Source organism: Astatotilapia calliptera, chromosome 15 (genome assembly GCF_900246225.1).
Source record: "Astatotilapia calliptera chromosome 15, fAstCal1.2, whole genome shotgun sequence".
NCBI lineage: Eukaryota > Metazoa > Chordata > Actinopteri > Cichliformes > Cichlidae > Astatotilapia > Astatotilapia calliptera.
The window spans coordinates 28,180,959-28,203,805 of NC_039316.1; the positions used below are offsets into that span (position 1 = coordinate 28,180,959).

Genomic DNA, 22,847 nt, shown 5'->3' on the forward strand with positions numbered 1-22,847 from the left:
TGATCAGGACAGTGGAGCCTTCCGGTGTCTCAATATAACAAGTTCTAGGGCTCTCATCTTTTCTCATCTCTTCCCCAGAAGATGGCAGGCATGAGGGGGCAGGGAGCTTGGATTAAATGGGAGAATCCAATAAAATGAAGGCTCACGGTTTGTTTGTTTTTGTTTTTTTGCCCTTTATCACCGTTCCTCTTCCCCGCTGTTTTTCTTTCTCCCTTTTCTTTCCCTCAGTCATGTCTGTCCTGTGAGTAGCAAGTGAAAATAAAATAAAAAATTAAAACAAAGGTGAATCAAATAGACCAATACGGCAAGGCTGGGATGGTCCATTTGGTAAAGTAAATCCGTTGGGAATCTTTCTTTGCCTTTAGACAATAATTGTGATGGCAAAAGAACCAAACGGGACAGGTGAAGAAAAAAAATAAATAAATAAAAAAATATGAAGGCTCACTTGGACAGATATCCAATGCAGAGCCCTAGGACGTCAAATGTCTAATCCAAGCTGTATGTGACATCTCACCCAGCCATACAAACCTCCCGATATGGAGCAAGGCTGAAACACCTTCCTGTCCAGTCTGTTCTGGGAGAGAGACACTCACTTATGTCTCATTAAAGCCAGCCACCAACATTTCTGTTAATATTGCAGATGCCCTCTTTTCAAATGAAATAAACAAATACAGACAAGAAAATGAAATACTGTAATTCTTTATTTCATGCCGCAACATTTGTACAGATTAGCTTTGTCCCAGTTGCTGTCACAGAACTGATAGGCAGCTTCCTGGACTAGTTAATATTCTTATTTATTGCTGTCATATATCAAAATACATCCAAAGTATTGCTCACCAGTCACAGTCAAAGCAAACAAGTTTTGTATTACCACAATGGGTCCTGGAGCAAAGAGAATGGTCAACGTCTCAAGGATCAGACTTAATTGTTTTCCCCTCTCTAATCAGGTGAAGAGTATATACACCTTTCTAAAACCCTTTACTCAATTCTGAATTTTGTCTAGAACCATGGCAGATCTAAGTGTGGAAACAGTGGCCTACAGTGGTCAAAATTAAAAAGCAACATTAAATATCTAATGAGAAACATTACTGGCATTACTACTTTTACTTACTTTAATTAAAACATGATTAAAAAATATTTACATGGTATTCAGTCAGAACAGCATTAAAAAAAAAAAGCTACCCAATGGAGTTATCTATTGCTACTTGTATTATCGCCTACAGTTGCACAGGCATAAAAATACTTAATTTGGATTTGAAAATGCACAGGTTACAAATGCTTACACAGTCGACTGCTCCTCATGTTGTCACAGTATAAACTTCACTAAGTGGTCACTGTCAGCTGACCTGGCAAGTTAAAGCTTGAAAAGATAAAAACACCAAATTGATGTGACACTGCAGAGAAATCATCACCCAGAACACGATGAGGCAAACATCTAGAAATAACTGTGGGAAATGTGGGGAGGTGAAAAAAAAAACAAACAAAGTTCCATCACCTGTGATGTGGACACTTGCCACATGTTCATATTAGAAAATTACATATTCACAAGTTTATGTCATGTAGCTGTGACATTACACTCATAATTACACACACTGCCTCCCAGAGAGCACCAAGGAGGAAGAAGTGGACAGTGAGTGAATCTGAGGTAGCAAAGCCAAATTTAAACACTTTGGAAGTGATCACGCAAAAAGAAAGAAAGAAAAAAAAAAATGCTTTGACGCATTAGTGCATTTTTCTCAAAGCCTCTAATACCATTTTTACAATTTCAAATCAAAACTAGATCTCTCTATAAAAGTATTCACATCAAAATTAAGACAAAACCTTTCTAATCTGACTTTCTGACAACATCCCTGGTCCTGAGAAGAAACACGAGTCCTAGTTCCACTGTACAGCTTATCAGAGAGGGGTAGCATGTTTCCATCCCATCCTTCACAATATGCACAAGCCACAGAATTCCTAACAGGAAGCCATACTTACAAAATCATCTGTATTAGCCAAGCTGATGCTGTAAAATTTTTAGAATTGGGGCACAGTAACATGTCCCAAAAACATAAGCATAAGCATGTGGTGTGTTATTCTTTAAGTATAAAAACAAAATATGTATATACAAAAATATACATCCTAACAAGACATTCCTAGCAGAGGCGTTTCATTTTTCCCCTCGTTTTGTAAACTTTTATGTATACATTTTAATTTTTTTTTAATTATAAAAAAAGGCAATTTTCAAAAACTCAATATCATGATCATCAAAAATTCAGTCCTCCTTCAGTTCAGAATTAAGCAATCAAAAAAATAAAAAGTACAAAAGGTCAAATCGGTCAATCCATTCATATTTTGGGAGCCTTCACACAGCTGTTTATACTGGGTTTAAAACAAACAAAAAATGTCCTCAGCTCTGAGTGTCCAGGGTCGATTTCCTCAGTAGACGCGGGGGATGATCCGGTAGCGGACAGTTCTGCAGTACTCGTCCCATGCCGAGCCGTACTTCCTCCTGCACTCGCTCATGTCACGCGAGTCTCGGTGTACAAGCAGGATGATGAAGTAGATCATGTAGTACCACGGCAGGAGGTGGCTGAAACCTGCAGTGACAAAACATCGCTTTAGCCTGACTGTACTCCAGAACATTTTTTTCCCAAGTTAATATCAGAAACATTAGAGAGACACTCAAGACAAATGGAAACATTCACAGATTAACGACGACGTCCAGGGAAAAGTTAAAAAACTTTTGGAGCAGAATTGAGTCTTTAAACCAGATTACACCATGGCAATGTGCAGTTTTTATGTCCCTGTGAGGATTCAAACTAGTACCAAACATCACATTGTGTTCACCTGAGGGCAAACCAACACAATGAGAGACTGAACTACTTACATGGGCACATTAATTTCAACATGAGATTTTCCCTTTGCACACATCACAAAATGAACAACTGAAATAAATAATAAACACAGAATTTCAAAAATATTGAATAGATATTTGATGCCATGAGTCTCTTGAAGAAGTCTTCTTCAAGAGAAAAAACACTGACAGAGCTACCAGATAAACAGGTAAAGCTTTGAACTCTGTGGTGCAGGAAGTAAAGATGGATGGCAGTGGAGCTGCTTTGTTTTCCCACTTAAAAATTATTAGTTGGATTGTTGCAAAACAAATATGTAATCAAATTTACTGACAGCCCACTATGTAAAGGAGCTGCAGTTTACCATTAGTTTACAGATCACCCCCACACAATGGTCGCCCCTCTCTGGGCTTGGTTCTGCAGGAGGTTTCTTCCTGTTAAAAGGGACTGCTTCCCTCCTATTGTAACAAAAGTGCTGGCTCACAGGGGGGCTGTCTGATTGTTGGCGTTTTCTGTTTTATTGTTGGGTCTTTACCTTACAATATAAAGCACCTTAAGGCGACTTGTTTTGATTTGGTGCTATATAAAAATGACATGAACTTAAAAATAATAGGGTGCTTCTGTGCTGCTACAAACTCCTCTGCCTGTCCTGCTCTCGACTTGTTTTGTATTTAGCATCCTACATTCTTTATTACATTAACTGTAAATGCCAAGCAAACTCACCACAGGGTAGGGACCAGGCCAGAGCCATGATGAGGTCTCCCAAATAGTTAGGGTGGCGAACCACTCCCCACCAGCCAGAGACCAGCAGACTTTTCCCTGTAGCTGTAGGGATCGTTTTCAAATCTGGAGAGACAACAAGAATAAAAAGATGACTGAATAGTACCAACATGTACTGAGAAACATGCAATAACTCATTTGTGTTTCATTTCATTTTCTCTTTATGTAATGTTGATAATTAAGATTTAGGCCATTCTAACACTGCATGAGATTGCTGTTTAGACTGACGAGTATTATAAACTGAATGAAAAAAAAAAAAGGACTGGGTACCATGTGGGCAATAGAACCCCATCAGCCTTCAACAGCTGAGGGGTTAATTTAAAAAAAACAAAAAACACAATCAGAAAAAAAAAAGTGTATTTAGTGGACCATTTCATCTTAGTACTATTACCTCAGACAATAAAGAATGTTCATCAGGAAAAGAAACATGAGCCTGTTGCATAAACGAGACTTAATTTGGGATAAGCCCACAGGAGAACTTACGGGACAGTTTAGGGTTGGATGGGTTTCTCCTGAAGGCATTCTTCTCAGAGTTAGATTTTCTGAAGATATAGAAGCCAATCACTGAAATACAGAGAGAAAGGACACAAACACCAGAATGACTCAGCAAAATATTAAAAACATATGAAGAGGGTGAGTGAATTCAGTTTCATGCTCTCCCTCACATTTGAGTGTGACGATGGCTATGACTGCTGGCAGGCTCAGGGCATTGGGATGGAGGACCAGGTAATACGCTTGCAAGGTGTACGTAAAAGGAACCCACACCAGATCACCAAAAGCCAACATGAAGCCAAAACCATCATGCATCAAGTCCATGGTGGTCAGGATAGCCTCCTGGGAAACAAACACATTCATTTGGTCTGAACAACAGATAGACTGGCAAGTTTACAACCTGTGAACCTGACCAGTTACTTCGTGTAAAATTGGCATAGAAAAATACTCTGCTGAGCTTACCTCATTCCAGAGGCCGTCCACCACGTAGAGCAGCTGGAACAGGTTCACTAGGATCATGGCATATGATGGAGCATCAAGATTGTGCTTCTTCATCTCAGCCAACGCCATGGCAAAGTTGATCAAACACTGCACACATAAAACACACAGAACTAAAATTATTAGGAAAGATTCCTGATCACCCGTAATGCAGAACTGCCATTTGTGGAGAACGCAAAAAAATGTTAAAATGTGTGGGAAAACCTAATGCTGAGGCAGCATCAAAGCAGCATACTTTAAACTACTGAGGTTTTGTAGACACATGACCACCAACCAAGTGACATTAACTTTAGCTGCCATTTTGGACATGTAACAACAAAGGATGACATGAATAAGGCCATATTCACGCAGGTGTGACCAGTCAGGGATACCCCTGAGATACAATATTATACCAGTTTTCCTACCAACCAGTGGTTGCTACACATCCAATACGCCCAACAACTCTTGAGTCACTTGCGAAACCACAAAAGTCCACTGTTCTGTCTCTCCCTACCCATCTCACCTCATATCTCCATAAGTGTCATCAAGATTAACAACCTTTCCACTCCTTGTACTCTTTATAGCTGCCTTCACTTCTTCATTCACTAACTGTCGTTTATCGGTCTCTTATGTATCATTTTCTTTATTCATGAACTCCTCAAAGGACTCATTCCATCTTCTTAACACACTTTACTTAGTCAGTAGTACATTTCTATCACTTTCCCTAACCATCCTAACCTAAACTTAAAAAAATAAATAAATAAATTTAAACAATTCAAAGATATTCAGCTCAATATAGAAGGAACGTCTTTCTTCTTTAAATCAAATCTAAACTGATGCTCTAATTTAACCCTACAGCAGCAGACAGACACAAGGAACTCTTTTAGTAATATCAGATGACTTAAATTTAAAAGGCATTTCCCTGGATGGCCAGCAGAGAGCGCAATGTGTGCTTCAGACTAATTTTAAACAGATGAAGCAGAACTAATGAAACAAAGACAACCCACCCAGCCAATGAGTCCAGGGCGCATCTCACAGAAGAATTTCAGATCAAAGTTTTTGATGCGGGGATTAAGTTCACGTCCTTTGAAAAAGTCATAAACCACATTGCCTGGAGAAAAGACAGAAGCAAACTCAAGGTCTGCTGATTTACATAAACTGGCAAATTAAACAGATGAAGGGGCACAACAGAATGTACGCAATCTTCTTACCCGAGTTTCCCCCCAGTGCCAGCTCTTCTGAGGCGGCATAGCGAGAGCGAACATACAGGTAGATGCTGAGCAGGACGGAGATGATGAAGGTGGCAGTCGCCAGCTGGAGGAAGTGGCTGTGGATGTAGGTAAGATCAGCACCCTGGTGCACTGCTACTGCCACCACTATAGCACTCACCATTATGGCAAAGAAACCTGGAGGTACACACAGAGGCCGAAAAAAATATACTGAAGACCACAACTAGAATAATAATAAATATCATGACACAAATAAATGACTATAGTTCTTTACTATAAACAGTGTAGCACAAAAAAAAAAAAAAAAAAAAAGGACAGAGACATTTATTGGTTCAGATGAAGCTACAGTTACAAATGAGTGATCGTCAATGACGTGACTTAGTAGTATGTTCTTATTGGGAGTGGCTTCACACAGACTCACCATTGGTTCTGTACTTCAGCCTCACTCCAGACCTCAGTGGCATGCCCTCACTCAGCTAGAGAAAAAGAGACAAACACCAGCAGCACTTTAGTGGAGCCACTTGGAAAAAGACAGATTGAAGTTGAAAGCCAAACATCAACTTAGGGTTTCTATTTAAAAATTTCAGATCTTCTCACTCACTTTTCCAACTGGCAGGATGTAAAGCAGTGCCTGAAATAAGATCCAGAGGATGACAAAGCAAAGAGCCTGGGCATCCCAGAAGGTGTCAAGTGGAGGCAGAGGAGGGGGGGCGTTGATCAGACTGGGGTCCGTTAGGTTGCCTTGAAGTATTACAAAGAGAACCCAGGCTGGCAAGAAGAGCAGCCAGAAGTACGCTCCTGTAGGCAAGACAAGAAACAGCAGGAATATTAACAATATCAGTTTGGTCAGGTTCAGCTTTTCCTCGGCATCTCTACCACCATGCTCCGATAGATAGTTAATTTTTTGTGTGTCTAACTGATTACAAATACACAGAGTTCGTACAAGCTCACAGAAGTGAGGCTGTGGCATGAAAATGCATTTTTCCTATCCTCCTACCCATCTTCCCTCCAAAGTCGAGTGGGGCGGAGGGGATGGTGGATGGGGCTGCAGCCTCCTTAGCCTTTTTTTCTGGCTGATCTGGTTTGGCTTCAGCTGGTTTGGCATCTCCGTCAGCCTTCCTACGGCGTAGATTATAAGGGCCTTGGTTTTTCTCAGACTCTGCCTCCACCTTAGCTTCAGACTTCTGGAATAAGATTTTGGGTTATTTAGAATTGGACACAAGTCAACAATTCATATTAATACAACTCAAAAGCATAACAATTTCAGCCAATCAGTAGGATAATGCAATCCAACCATTTGCATCTCATACAGAGGAAATCGATAGAACAAGAAACAAAGTTACTAATATCGAAATATCACAACACAAAACTGCCTACACCTACAAGCCTACACTACTACCTACACTGACAAAATACATGAATGAAATAATTAGGAGATTAAGTGTCTTAGCCCAATAAAGATCATTGCCATTTGCTGCTATGAAAAGAACATCTTTTTTTCCAGCCAGAAAACAACAAATAAACTGTCAGAAATCTGCAGTAAATAAACATTAAAGTCAAAGAAGAAAAAGTTTTATATCTTAACTTAAATGCAGCACAGATTACTGCACACAGGACTTTAGACTGTCAGAAACAGGCACAGTAAAGAGGCAGCACATGCTAGTGCAACATGTGACTAGTTAAATGAAGTACAGTCTTGTGAGAGGAGCCCCCCCTCAGAAAACATACATGGGCCCCCGACGTGCATGCATCATGACATTCCATCAGCTGCAACTTACCTCAGAGCCTTTTAGTTCTGTTTAAAACCTTTTCACTTGGAGTGGTCTGCACAAATGTTCTTCTATGAGCCAATTATTTTGAGACACTTGAACCTTTTTAAATAAAAGTTTTGACACGTTTTTTGGGGGTTTTTTTTAAATTGCAAGACAAAACTCACCTCAATCACTTTGCTAGCAGTGTTATTCTCCTCTTTCTTTTCATGCTTATTGTTGCTACTGTTCTCTGCTGCCTTTGTCTGTTCCTGCTCAGCAAACAATGGAGGGTGATTGATGGAAATGACAGAGACAAAAACAAAAGAAAATAAAAAACAATGTGAGGAACATACAGAGGGAGTGTGATTGTGTTATGGTCAAACACCAGAATGAATGACTCACAATTTCCCCACAAGGACAAGGTACTGATGAATTAGGACATTTGATAATGGACTGGATCTTGCCAGAAATCTGTGGGCTATTTCACAGTTAATGGGACAACCTCTGTACTGCACACATTTTTTAAAATGTATTTTGGGTAGGGATGTTCCTGGCAACAAATCTACAGTTGTCTAAACGAGGGGAAAAACCCAAACATTTGCATTAGTCCAGTCATCACGTTCCTTGTTAACCAAATCATGTTTTAAGTGTAACTGAAATGTGTGTCACCTGAATTTCCATTCTAGTATTTCACACCCTGGTGCATAATTTGGCCAAATCTGTGGGCACTATAATGTCTTTGAACCGGTAACTTGTGTTGTACATTAATAAACTAAGAATATTTTTATCTGTCTGGCATTAGCAATGGCAGCAATGTTTACATATCTAGTTTTGCACATCCTTTGTACAAGGAGAATCCACAGTACACATTACAATCTCATGCTATGGCACACTAAGTAGCACTCTCCACAAAAAAGAAATATATAAATAAATAAATCACTACAAGTGAAATAATATACTCATGTGGCAAAGTGAAATAGCAGAACTTCATTAAGCACACAACCACTATCAACAAAAAAAATTTAAAAATAAAAAAAATAAATAAATAAATGAACCCATTGGTCCAGGACCTTATGAAAGATTACTATAACTGAAACTGAAAGCAATGTAGACAAGTGCTGCTCTTAGCGTGGAGACGACTGTCATCTAGTCACAGTTCACTTTTATCGTTGCAAGCGTCTCATGAAGTACTTAGTGCGTCCTTAGCTTTCTGCTTCTTAATTCTTCAATTTCCAACTCCAAATATTATCTGGACACATTTTTGACTGATTGCATCGTTTGATGGGTGTCAAGTTTTATGAAGGGTGACTTTGACAAGACTATGTCTGTCTAAGCAACCCACTGGCAAACGGCATTGCAGTGAAATGATTGATATAATGATGATAATAATAATAATAATACATTTTATTTATAGGCACCTTTCAAGACCTTCAAGGTCACCTTACATTAATACAAAATAATTAAAAACAAAAAGGTAAAGACAACAAAAAACAACTATAAAAGCTAATTAAAGTAAAAAACAGAATAAGACTGAGGCATGATGAAGTGTATGCAATTCTGAATAGATGGGTTTTAAGATGTGATTTAAAAGTAGAGAGAGGGAGTTTGTAGTCCAGAAATCTGGTGGATGTGTTCTAAAGTCTCACGGCAGAACAACTAAAGGCTCTGAGTCCCATGGTAGTCAGGCGAACAGGTGGAACAGACAGAAGGGACTATATAACACTGATATAGTCAGGTAACTAAAGAAGAGACTCTCTATATGTAGTATGTCTTCATTATAACAGTTACCTGCATTTATACGCTTTCTGCTAGCATTCTTCAACTTCTCCTTATCATGTTTTTGACAATCACTAATATTCTATAGTGCTCCTCCCCTTTGTGAGTGTGGACGCTTCATCTCTTTGCTCTTGAATGCTTTGCTTCTTATATTGATTTTTATTGATTTTTATGCTGATTTTTTCCCTTTTTTTTATTATTAATACTGCTATTACAGTATTATTAAATACTGTAAACTCTCTGAATGCAGCTGTATTCATCAGTGGACCTGTACCGCCGGTCAGAGGAGGAGACGAGAGATTCAGCAGGTTGTTTACACTGAATAAATGGCTTATATCAGCATGTGCTGACCACTCAGTGCACTTTATCGACAACTTTAATATTTTTTGGGAACGCAGGCATCTGTTCAAAGCAAATGGATTTAATTTTAACAAGTCAGGGGTGAAACTGTTCACCTCCAACTTGTTTTATTCCATACGTCATCCATCCGTGCTTGGTGCCAAGGCTGAGATAAACGAGGAGTTATCTCATAAAGAGGAACAAACAGTACTCCAAGAACAGACAAAGCCCAGCAGAAACCTTGAGGAGGAGCTCCATTTGCCCCCACCCGGGAAGAGCCTCAGAAAGGAGAGACATCCATGGCATCTGAGGAAGAGCCTCAGAAAGGAGAGACATCTAAGGCAAGAAGAGGGGTCCCCATTTGCCTCCAACTCTCTCAACAACACCAACGACCAGGACAAGGGACCACGACCTTCCCCAGTCCCCCAAACCCCTGACAGGCCATCACCCTCCTCCCCCTCCCTTTCTCCCTCCTCCCCACACCTGAAATTCACTGAGGAGATGATGGAGCGGGTCAATGCTGGGCTCAGATCTACCCCCCGTCCCAATCCCTTTTTGTCCCCCATAAACCCCCCACCAGAGCGGCCAAAGGTTCGCCATCGAGCCCCACCCTCAACAGAGCAATCGAAGTCACATTGCCCAGCCTCGCCCCCCTTAGTTCCTCTTCATGCCCTGTCTCTGCAGTCTGATGTGTGAAGGGTCCGGGCTGTGAGGATTATGGCAGTGATGACTTTTCCCAGGAGAAGCTGGGACCCTGTTTACTAGAAGGTTTTAAAATTTCTGTACTTTTAGGTGACAGGAGACATGTGGCCTGGTCAAAACACAGAGAGCTGCACTCTAAAAGATCTTTAAACATAGTAAACATACCTTGTGTGCCACAGACTGCTCCCAAACACGAGGGGAAAAGTAATACCTCTAAAACACTTAAGTTGGCTTTATTAAACATTAGATCTCTAGCTGGGAAAACATTTTTAATTAATGATTTAATCACTGAGCACAGCCTTGATTTTATGTTTTTAACTGAAACTTGGTTGGACCAAAGTAACAGTGGAGCTGTTCTCATCGAGACGACCCCTCCTAACTACAGTTTTATCAGTGAGGTCAGGGCGAGCAGGAGAGGAGGAGGGGTTGCTGTCTTATTTAATGAATCATTTCAATGTAAGCAGCTATCTCCTGGAAGTTTTCAGTCTTTTGAATATGTGGCTTTACAGCTGAAGGCCCCATCCAAAGTTGTGTTTCTTAATGTTTACAGGCCTCCCAAATACTGCACAGACTTTTTTAATGACCTCAGTGAACTGCTGTCTGTGATCTGTGTTGATTTTGACTGTGTAATTATTGTTGGGGATTTTAACATTCATGTGGACAACCCTCAGGACAAAGGGACTAAAGACCTGAGTAACACTCTGGGCAACTTTGGGCTGACTCAGCATGTAACAGAGGCCACACATAATAGAGGACACACTCTTGACCTACTGATCTCCAAAGGCCTGAGCATTTCAAAGGTTACTGTGTCTGATGTGGGCCTGTCTGATCATTACTGTGTTTTCTTTGAAAGTAAAATCTCAGCCCACACAAATATATCAACAACAGTGATCAAAAAACGGTGTATAACTGAACACAGTAGTGCAATTTTTAACCAGGTCTTCCCATTAACACCTGACCTGCCCAGAGGGTCAGTCAATGAGCTCGTCAATAGCTTCAATGCTAACATGTTAAATGTAATGGACACTATTGCTCCCATTAAGGTGAAGGTTATCTCTGGAAGGAAAAAGTCTCCATGGAGAAACTCCACACTGGTGAAAAATGAAAAAAGAGAGTGTAGGAAAGCTGAGCGCAGATGGAGAAAAACAAACCTCCAGGTTCATTATGACATTTATAAAGAGAAACTTCACAATTATAATTTACAACTGAGGAATGCAAGGAGGTCCTACTTCTCTGACATCATCACTAAAAACAGCCATAATGCTCGGGTCTTATTTTCTACAGTTGACAGGCTAACAAACCCTCCTGTGTCAGTGGCAGCTGAACTTCATTCGACCATGGCCTGCAATGACTTTGCCAAATTCTTCACTGAAAAAATCCAAAAAATTAGACAAGCAATTGGTACATCAACAGCAGATCCAGGATATGTACTGTGTCCACCAAAAAACTGTTTAAACACCATGAAACAGTTTCAACCTATTAACAGCAAAGACCTGGAGGACATCTTAGGTCAACTGAACTCCTCCTCCTGCTGTTTAGATGTCCTGCCAACAAGTTTTTTCAAAAAGGTCTCAAAGATTTTAGAGTCAGACCTGTTACAGATCGTCAACTTTTCTTTATTATCAGGTGTGTTTCCAGAATCACTAAAAACTGCTGTAATCAAACCTATACTGAAAAAGGACAATCTTGACAAGACACAAATGAACAACTACAGGCCGATCTCAAATCTCCCGTTTTTAAGTAAGATCATTGAAAAAGCAGTTTCTCAACAGCTCAATTACTTCTTAAAACAGAATAATTGCTACGATGCCTTCCAGTCAGGTTTTAGACAGAACCACAGCACTGAAACCGCTCTGACCAAAGTGTTTAATGACATATGTCTGAATACAGACAGTGGAAAAATGTCAGTCCTAGTTTTACTGGATCTCAGTGCAGAATTTGATACAGTTGACCACAACATATTACTCAAACGACTGGAGAACTGGACAGGTCTTTCAGGAACTGTACTAAACTGGTTCAAAACATACGTAGAAAACAGGAAATACTTTGTATCAATAGGTAACTTCACATCTGAGCAGACAAGTATCACATGTGGAGTTCCCCAAGGTTCCATCTTGGGACCCCTTCTGTTTAACATCTACATGCTCCCACTGGCACAGATTATAAAGAACAACAAAATAAACTATCACGGCTATGCAGATGACACACAAATATATATCACAATGTCACCAGGAGACCGAGGCCCTGTACAGGCTCTTGGTAAATGCATTGAGGAAATCAATGACTGGTTGTGCCACAATTTTCTCCAGCTAAACAAAAACAAAACTGAGGTAATAGTCTTTGGCGTCAAAGAAAAACGATTACAGGTCACCAGAGAACTTCAATCTATACATCTAAAAACCACAAACCAGGCGAGAAATTTGGGTGTAGTGATGGATGCAGACCTAAACTTAGAAAAACACATTAAGACAATAACAAAGTCAGCTTACTATCACCTCAAGAATATATCAAGGATAAAAGATCTGATGTCTCAACAGGACCTGGAAAAACTAGTCCATGCATTCATCTTTAGTAGGCTTGATTACTGTAACAGCATCTTTACAGGTCTACCTAAAAAAATCAGTCAGACAACTACAGCTCATTCAGAACTCTGCTGCTCGAGTCCTCACTAAGACCAAAAAAGTGGACCACATCAGTCCAGCTCTGAGGTCCTTACACTGGCTGCCTGTCCGTCAGAGGATAGACTTTAAAGTTCTGATGCTGGCCTATAAAGCTCTGAATGGTTTAGGACCAAAATACATCAATGACCTCCTGACCCAGTATGAACCATCCAGATCCCTCAGGTCATCTGGATCCGGTCTTTTATCAGTTCCCAGAGTCAGAACCAGACACGGAGAAGCTGCATTCAACTTTTATGCTCCTTATATCTGGAACAAACTCCCAGAAAGCCTCAGATCAGCTGAAACACTCAGTTTATTTAAATCCAGGTTGAAGACTCACCTGTTCTCAGCTGCATTTGAATAAAGCACCAAATCCACACTTTAAGCTTAAATTTCAAAACTTACATTTAACTACTGATTTTATCTACTGTTCTGATTTTATCTGTTTTGATTTTATATACTGTTGTTTGTTTGTTTGTTTGTTAACTAGTTAGTTTATTTGCTTGTTTTATTCAATTTTAAATCATGCTTTTTATTTGTTCTTGTTTTTAATGTCTCTGTAAAGCACTTTGAATCACCTTGTTGTTGAATTGTGCTATACAAATAAACTTGCCTTGCCTTGCCTATAATCAGACAATGACAAGGCAGCATAAGCACTTACCACAGGGCTGAGCCTCACTTCCACTGTATCCTTCAGTCTGGTATCTCTGCGAGAAGACGGTGTACTCTCTGTGATTGCTGTTGCAGCGACAGCTGCCGCTGTACGAGATGACGAACGACGTGTGGTCCTTGCCGGGGAGCGTGAACGGCTGCGACGGCGGGCTGGTGAGCGGGAACGAGAGCGAGAACGGGAGCGGGTCTGGAAACCAGTGACGCTCTGAGGGAAAATAACAATCGGGAGGAGAAAAAAAACTGAAAGGGGACTGCTATACGTTTATCATTTAAAAAATGTTGCAAAGATTAAAAACTGAGGCTGAATTTTCACAGAGTATCATCTTACAGTTGAAATATATTCCTGACCATACCCACGACAGTTCTAAAACGTAACTATTAGTAGAATGCTACAGACATTACAGCTACAGTGATCCCTTTTACATGACTTAATAACTGCATACCAGTATCATCACTGATTAACAATCCAGTCTGTGTTTTCTCTTTTATCTTTCCTTTAGAACAAAAATATAACTAATTTAAAGCATTAGCGCTTCATGGTTTGAACCTACACCCACAGTGGTTAATGTGCAGATCTGACTTCAATGTTGAGAAAAGAAAAAAGAAAAAGAAAAAAAGAATTCACAATAAAGCACTCAGTGAAACCGAGTGAAGAGTCAGCTGCAGTTCACAAGAGCACGTGACTCTGATCCTACCTTAATGTCTTGCTCCTTGAGCTCCAGCTCTGTACCATCTTTGTAGATGACAGTGTAGAGCTGGCTTTTGGAATCAAAGCCCAGCACCTTGACCTGATAGTACAGGCTGCTGCCGGGCCAGCGGCCCATCACAGTGTCCCCTTTCTGGTACTTCACAGTAGGCATCTTCATTGACCTGACAAGGAGTTAATCAAAACAGAGCACGAGTTCAGTACAGAAGGAAGTACAACAAGCAGGGGAGAAAGTGGCTGAAAGTGAAACAGAGAGGACAAGAGAGAGGAGCAAAGAGACTTGACCAAACTGATAGGAGATATCAGGAAAAGCAGAGCAGGACTAACTTGTTAAATAATAATTAATTTAAACCTGCCACTGGTATTTACAGTAAGGCTCAATCATTTGAAGAAAAAAAAAAAAAAAAAAAAAAAAAAAAAATGGCCTCGTCACTGCAGGCGGCCCCTTCTGTCTCCTTTCGTACCACTGAAGCACAGCATATGAAAGACAACGAAGCTTGAAAGACAACAATAGCAGCATCTCAACATCTCAGTGCTTTCACTTTTACTTGACAGCTTTGGCAGTAACTTTGAACTTTTGATAAAGTGCAACGGTGGCCAGGCAATACATCTGTAGTGACTGATCTTAAATATCGTTAGTCATCTTAAGTTACTCTGATGCACCACAGTATGACAACGGTCTCAAAAACTTGAACATTCTCACAGAATGTGCTTTGCAAACACAGAATGGAGCAGCAGCAGCAGCATCGTGTTAGTGAGGTCCTGTTATGAAGCAGAATATTTTCACATAACCACCTTAACATTCTGAAGGCAAGAATGACAAGCCGATTTGCTGGATCCAACCAACAAATCAGACATTGTACATGACCGGTAAGCAACCTGTCATCCATCTACATGCAGTGTTTTTTGCTCCCTCTGTGTTTATTTTTTTATCCAAATTCTATAAACCACACTAAATGCTCAGCAGAAAAACACACCTAAAATACAGCATTATTACTAGTTACTCAGCTGAAAAGAAGACTTTTAGATCATCACTGCACTTATCAGTCTTATATTTCTCATGACCAAATATCAAGCAGATGTGAGAATAATGATAACACTGTCACATGGAGGAAAAACAATGAAGAATGTGGATTTTATAACCTAGTAATAAAAAGTTCTTAAAATGTGCTCTTAAAATGAGAATACGAGCTCTTCCAGTGTAAAAAACACAGCCTGTGGACACAGAGTGTAACCAGCTTTATCATCTTTCTGGACACTAGACCAGAATTTACAACATTAACAGGGTGATATATTCAATTAATCCTGTAACTAGCATTTAAAACCAGAAACCCAGCACTAAAGTGTCTACTGAAGTGACAGCAAACTTCCGTAAAACCACTGATTTCTCTCCCCCAGACAGAGTCACTGCCCCCTGCTGGATTTACAAAGAATCCAGGTTTGAGGCTTTTCTGCACCAGAAGCTTAGACCATCTTTTATATACAGCCTATGTTTGCAAAGTACTGCAGGAAATATAATTCATAATGTAACTGCACAGTGCAATTGTATTGAGAAAATATTTAAACCAAAGATGGAGAAGATGTTGCTTAGAGCCGTGAGTCTAAACACGAACTTAATTAGAGGACGAAAAATAAAATTCCACTATAACTACAACCTGACCAGAGATAACTAGCCTGCTGTGGCCACTCACCAAAGATTTATGCTTCAAAAGAATTAAGGCAAAACATATCTAACCTGAGGACATCATAATACAAGGCTACATCCAAAGTTAAGGCTAAAACCCCAAACTACACAGGAATACAAAAAGTCCACCCTGTCATCACTTCTGGGGTTTTTTTGTTTTTGTTTTTTTGGCAGATGTGTGAAACCATCTTGGCAGAACAGGGGTGGTGCAGCAGCTTTCTGAGGTCATCCTCATATACAGAGGTTAAATGCCATTTTTGGCAACCAACTGTCAAGCTTGTTTCCTGTGTCTCCATTTATCCACCCAGTGATGTTATAGATATTCAGTTTACAATTTCACAATTGTATTAACTAACACTACGGAATGGCAAAATCCAACAGGAGTGCTCATCACTGGACACAAAGAGGAGGGCCAGGCAAAGTCAGCATTATAGAACATCAGTGACCTGGGAGGCTCAGTGTCTAGAAAACCAACACACTACTGCAGAATTGCTGACAAGTCTGTCCCTGCGAGGTTTATCCAGAGCTGTCTGTCCCAGTGGGTCGCTCCATTCAAGTCACAGCAACAGGCAAGGAATTTCACACAAACTGTCTCTGTATTCATGAATTTACTACTTTTGACCTGAACACGTATTCACTGGTTTACCTTTGCTGATAACCTCTTTAGGCAGCAAATTATCAGAATGCAGTTTAACTCTGTGACTTCTAATATTTAAATACTTATTTTATGGAAATAAAGCGTTTTAAATTGTTTATTTTCCTTTGGTAGAAGTCAAGATATTTTACAATTGCAAATATATAAAAACATTTTTTTACATCCTGGTTTCCCTTTCTCATTAACCATTTTCTTGATAATAGTCTAGTACTGAAATGTTGAAAATTGCATATATTTCTACAACAGAATAATGGATCAGTACTTTAATAACCACATGAAAGGAATGCCAGACTTTACAGCATTCAAGAAGAGTTTTGGTTTCAAGCTTTAATCCCGATCTGTTCTGATAATAGTTTCAAACCACATACCCCAATGACAGCCAATGTCAGCAGTGATGCTAATTAAAATTCCATACTCCAGTAAATGGCATGTAGGATGTGCTTTGAGTTATTTTTGTTTTGTTTTTTTAACTTTACACAACATTTACTGAGATGTGACTGTCTCTATTGGTATATTATTGTATTGTTCTGAATGTCCTAATCTTACAATCTGAAACTAAAAAGTGAAACTAATAAAAACTGAATTAAAACCTTTGTAAATATTACAAATTAAATTGAAACAAGTACATTCACCAGGAATCTATCTGAAAGCAAAAAGTCAAACTATAGTGAAACGAAAAATAAAATATAAAATATAATAACTCTTTGAAAGTTGTACTTTCTACCATCAAACGTCAGAAATTAAGCATGGTGTACCCATCAATGAAATACTTTTTCTTCAACTTGACAATTAGTCTCTTGTTTGCCTTTATAATCACACAGTAACTCCACTAACTTACAAAGGCTCCAACTGTCCAATCACCACCGTTATAACAAAAAAAGCAGGAAAAGTGATACATTTCCACTGCTAACTGATCGAATCTTCGAAACACACAAAAACCCACAGCATCTGCGCAAACACCCCATCTCACAACAGGACACACCCAAAGTATGTCCCAATGCTGCTTTCCTGGCTCGCGTGCAGGCTTCCATATGGGATATGTGGTGTCTCCTGACTGAGGAGAGTTCCCCCTCAGATCCCCCCTTTGGGCTGATGAAAGGATATGGCTATAACGTGGGTGGGGTTTAAAATAGAAGACAGGCAGCCACCCTATCCACCCCTCAGCTTTGTGCTGAAAACTGCCCCACCTGGTACGCAGTCCATTTGAAATGTAACATGCGAGTCAAGTTGTAAACTCACACCAAAAAGTTAGATAAGTCATCTAAAAGGACAAAGGGTATGTACTCGAGCATCTCTAGAGTAGGACAAACCGAACAGTTTTATTTTGGTCCACATAAAAGGAAAGGTAGATAACCCACAGCAGCACAAACTTTACTCGGACTATTAAGGCGCCATCAAATGTCATGTTACTGCAGTGTGTAGACATACTGTAGTTCACACAGTCTTATACTGGTAAAAAGAATACTGAGTATAAACCGTATCACGACCGCACTCATGTGGCTTCAAATGTTAAAAAAGGCGCACTTTTGTATGCATTTTCCTCCTTTTTCACTCCCTTTAAATATATGCATTATACAATTATATACATATGTGTATGTGAGATATGACATACATGTGAATAACTGTCAAAGCGCCGCTTTTACTGATTGCTTTAACTGCAGTTTTTGCGCTTGGGCTAGTGGGGTAAGCGACACTTTTCACGTACCCTCAGATAACATAATGGTTTTTGCCAAAGTGCAGGAGCTGTTTCTTTAACGAAATACGCTAGCTTAGTTAGCTTCGAGATAGCGCGGATGCAACTACAAGCGACAGAAAAGGAAAGGAGGGAAAACGTCATGCATTCAAATACTTCTGGCGAAGAAAGCAAAAGCACCCGCCATAGAAACAATACGTGGGCACGCATGAATAAGTTCGGCAAAGCTAAACTCGCTGACGATAACGCAACAAACCCTTTAAAAAAGGACACACAGGCAGCTGAAATTACGACTGAGTTAAACGTTCACGTTACGATCGCTTAAAGACTATGTTTCACTACCGGGCACCGTCTAATTTCTGAACTGTCTATCGTTAATCTGCTTGTTGGCGAATAGCCCGAACAGAGGTGGGTAGTTAAATTCGCAGTTCCGCTTACCAAAACCGACAAACTCTAATAAAAACTTGACCTATCGAAGAGCAAGGTTACCACCACACGTTAAAACAAATTCGTCCAACTAATTTTTTTGGTTGTGGGTTTTTTTTCCCCACTTCAACCAACAGAAACAAGATAACCTTTCAGAAATTAGCCAAAGCCTACAACGCCGTTATACGACCAGCTTGAGTTAGCTTCGGCTAAGCCCCAGTTTCCCAACAAAGAGAAACGTAAAGAGTAGTTGCTCTTTGCATTGCCAACACATGCAATTGGAAGACGGACTTACCTTAATATTGTGCGAATAATTCCAGTAAGTACAACTGCTTAAAATATCCCGATCACGACGACGAATTAATAAATTAAGCTTAATATTTTTAAAAACGAACTTTGCTAACGTTTGACGTAGAACTCGTTCTCCCTCCCTCTTCGGGCAAAACCCACCAGTGACTTCAAAGGCGCGAAGGCTTTCGATTGGTTAGTCCAGCGTTCATTTCAAACGACTCTGCGATTTCATTGGCTGTCGGTGGATTTTAACTGTGTTGGGATTGGCTTTGAGAGAGTCACGACTACTTTGTTTACCGGTATTAAATTACTGTCAGACAAAACAGCGGTATTGACAATAATATCCCAAATTAAACTGTGTATGTATAATATGAATACTTTTTGCTTCATAAACGCGAACATTCTGGAGGGCATAATGAAAATTATTATTATGAGACTAACAATGTTGGAATAAAAATAGTATTAATATAAACGTATTTTTCAAACTGTTAATACTTAACAGTTGCTATTTTTGTTAGTACAGCCTACTTTAACTGATTGCAGTAACAAAAAAATGCGGTAAAAGTGAATGGGAATCATTCACTTAATTCTCACTTTGCCTTGTCCAGGCAAAGGCTCTGGAGACACATGCTTTCACATAAGTCACCTGTGTGACATTGATTTTAATGCAGAGTTTATCACGATGCATTACAAAATCTCTGCATTTAAATTTACACGAAAATTGCATCACTATTTAGCAGTTAAGTTTTCTGTCATCAACTTCTTTTTTGCTGTAATAATGCAGCAACAGAAAACCCTTAAATCTGTGAGTCATAATGCATTTGCTTTCTCATCATAAAGATACCAATTAATTTTAGTACCCCTTCAAAAAGGTTTGGGCCTGTCTCCAATGGAAAATGACTAGGATTATAAAAAGTAAGGTTTATTTAAGTCAAGCATAAGCAAAAAGTCATGCTTATCAAATGTGTAGTCACTCACTAAAGACCTATTTTAACATGGGGAATAAACCCCCTGATAGGTCTTACTGAACCAGCTGACAAAACTGGAGTGAAAACTATTTTTATTTTTAAAACAGCCTGTCCAGTTTAAAGTAAATTTCTTGCACCTGTTTAAATATCTGCCAGATTAAAGAGAGTTGATTACAGTATGCTGGACTGAGTATTTCATATGTATGTATGTATGTGTGCTGAGGAAGATTGCCCCAAACAATGGTAGTGAAGTGAAGCAGAAATGGTGTCTGACAGCAGAAGAGCATGACTTATTTGCATGGGGGAACCTGACAGTTGACACATTATTGGCACCTGCCGCTCAAAGCTAAAGCTCATTAAGACAATAAGAGGAAGAGGGCTTGATTTCGAAAATTCAAACTCGCCAATCAAGTCACAGCATCAGTGTTGTCTCATCTTCCTCGTCCTCATCTCTGCAGCTCGGGGTGTTTTCCTGTCTTAGTGCAGCTTTCGCCACAGCACGGCTCCTCTGTGGCTGCAAGTCAAAGCAAACCTCAAATGAACTGCAGATGCACTGGCACAGAGCGCTGTATGCTCCACCCACAGGAAGCATGGCTGTGTATGTTGTAAGGTGAAGCTGCACAGGAACCAATAAAAGAGGTTTATTCTCTAAACCAGGACTCTTGGTGTAACCCAGAAAATGTATGAAGTTATTAAACTCCATAATCAAGTACCATATACCATAATCAAGATGAACTCTGATAACTAGACGCCTCTGCAAGTAACTAACAACAATCCCAAAAACGTGATTTTGCACTTAAAAAAAAACTTTAAAAAGATGTGAAGGAGCCACATCTTGCAAAGAGTTTCATTGTAAACATTTTCCTTTGACACAAGAAAAACCACAACTTGCAGTGTTAGGTTAAACTTTTAGTCTTGAGATTCCTGTGGCCATCCTTTCACGCAGCAGCAGTTTGACTGAGCTCACAGATGTCAGTGGCACTACAAGGAAGAAAATGTGCACAACATGCAAGCTTTCGATAAGTGAGCTAATTTTTAGTTAGTTTCCCCTCTTCCTGTTCACATCTGCTCAGTGTGCACGTGAGACGACGTGGAGCAGTCAGACATTATGTCACTTGACAGGCTGTGAAATGGTGTGCAGCAACAGATCTGGGAGGAGAAAAAGGAGATCGAATGCTGATTTCTGACCAAGTAGTTGGAATCTGCTCATTTCCACTTCCATGTTTCCATTGTTGAACTGCATTAAGATTAGTTTTGTATAAGTTGTTGTTTTATCATAAACTGGGCTTTGGTACTTTATTCCTCTCGAGCCGTGAAACGAGCCGTTTCAGCCAAAGTCTTTGTAGAATAAGAAGCATTTATTGGGGCGATTATTCTAAAATTTATTTCAAGTAACTTTTATTTCAGTGCATGTACAGGATCACCAGGCCAAACTGATAAAAACTGCTTTCAAAGGTGTGCTGACTCAGGCCACCCTCATTAAGTCTGTTTTGGATTGTTTGGTGGGACACATTCACAGTGTCCTGCTGAAGGTCATTTTGTAGCTGTGGCAGTGCTCACCCTGTTCCTTCATGTATATCAGTATAATCTTGACTTGAAGTTGACCCATTAGAGCATTAACTTAAATGTTCCCATTCAATTTTCCTGTTGACTCCTGGGGGAGCATAGGTCCGCAACAACCCCACGCCAACGGACTCTGTTCTGGGCTGCTCTCTTTAGCTGGGTCCACGTCATTCCGACGGCCTTCGCTTCGCTCTCGACAGATCTTCTCCACATCTGTTTGGGTCTCCCCACAAAATGTTCCCATTAAACAGTGAAAAATAGTTGAAATCAGTGATCATTTAAAAAGAAATCAGTTCTAGTATTGTATTGCAATTTTTATTTCATTTGCTCAAACAAAAACAATATGTTAGCATGTAAGAAAAGACTAGACATGAGAACAGTATGGTACATTTCAGATGATAAAAGAATACGTCTGGAAACCCCTCTACAAAACTTACTTCAGTCAGTCATCTCTGCCATTATTCCCACAAATTCACAACTTCCATTCCCTCAGCTGGATTTACAAAGTGTTTCCATCATTGAGCAGACCTCACAGCCAAAACCAAAACGTTTTTTTTTTCCCCAATCAGAGATTTCCAAGCATGTAAAGAAAGCTAAGCTGCTGAACACAAAGAGTTTCTGTGACATTTAAAATGGCATGAGGGAACACAGAACACTGCAGCCAGACTCATTGGGACTTCCAAACAGGGCTTCAGGTTTACAAAAAACTAAATCACACACACTGAAGATCATCTTTGAACCCTCGTAGGCCTTGTGTATCAAAGTTTGATTGTACTTCTGAGCTGTAAGAGAAGCAGCTTCACAGCTGCATGGAAAGAAGTCATGAGTTATGTTGAAAGCAAACAGAAAAACACTTTGTTTTCTTGGAGGGAACAGTACCAAAGTGATTGAAACTCTCCCTTTAAAATCAACTTGACCATGATGAACAAAGAAAGAAACTGCAGATGATCATAATGACAGTCCCATAGATATTATTACTAGTCAACTTTAAATCTTTGACATATTAAATGCAACTTCGGAACAAGGCACAAACTACACAGCTCCACAAAAGAGAAACTTTTCTTGATCAAAACATTTCCACTTCCATTGTGACATGTTTCTGCTTTTGACAAAATCATTAAAACCTAAAATAAAAAGGCGACTTTTCTG

The 22,847-nt window shown here is 39.7% G+C and overlaps 1 protein-coding gene across 1 annotated transcript; it reads right to left on the bottom strand.

The window, feature by feature from the left end:
- Positions 1-683: 683 nt before the first annotated feature.
- lbr (lamin B receptor) lies at positions 684-19,353 on the bottom strand. Its single transcript, XM_026142733.1, has 14 exons — positions 19,172-19,353; positions 14,408-14,582; positions 13,702-13,917; positions 7,749-7,832; positions 6,810-6,996; positions 6,414-6,610; positions 6,234-6,288; positions 5,795-5,989; positions 5,591-5,694; positions 4,569-4,694; positions 4,280-4,448; positions 4,098-4,178; positions 3,558-3,680; positions 684-2,579 (listed from the first exon to the last, which is right to left on the bottom strand). The coding sequence occupies exons 2-14, from the start codon at positions 14,576-14,578 to the stop codon at positions 2,419-2,421; spliced, it is 1,869 nt and encodes a 622-aa protein (XP_025998518.1). The 5' UTR covers positions 14,579-14,582; positions 19,172-19,353; the 3' UTR covers positions 684-2,418.
- Positions 19,354-22,847: the final 3,494 nt, after the last annotated feature.

Coding starts and splice junctions, on each gene's coding strand:
- lbr (XM_026142733.1), bottom strand. CDS start 14,578: ATGAAGATGCCTACTGTGAAGTACCAGAAAGGGGACACTGTGATGGGC. Junction 6,997..7,748: donor CTGCTAGCAAAGTGATTGAG/GTGAGTTTTGTC, acceptor ATCTTATTCCAG/AAGTCTGAAGCTAAGGTGGA. Junction 2,580..3,557: donor GGCCTGGTCCCTACCCTGTG/GTGAGTTTGCTT, acceptor TTGTCACTGCAG/GTTTCAGCCACCTCCTGCCG.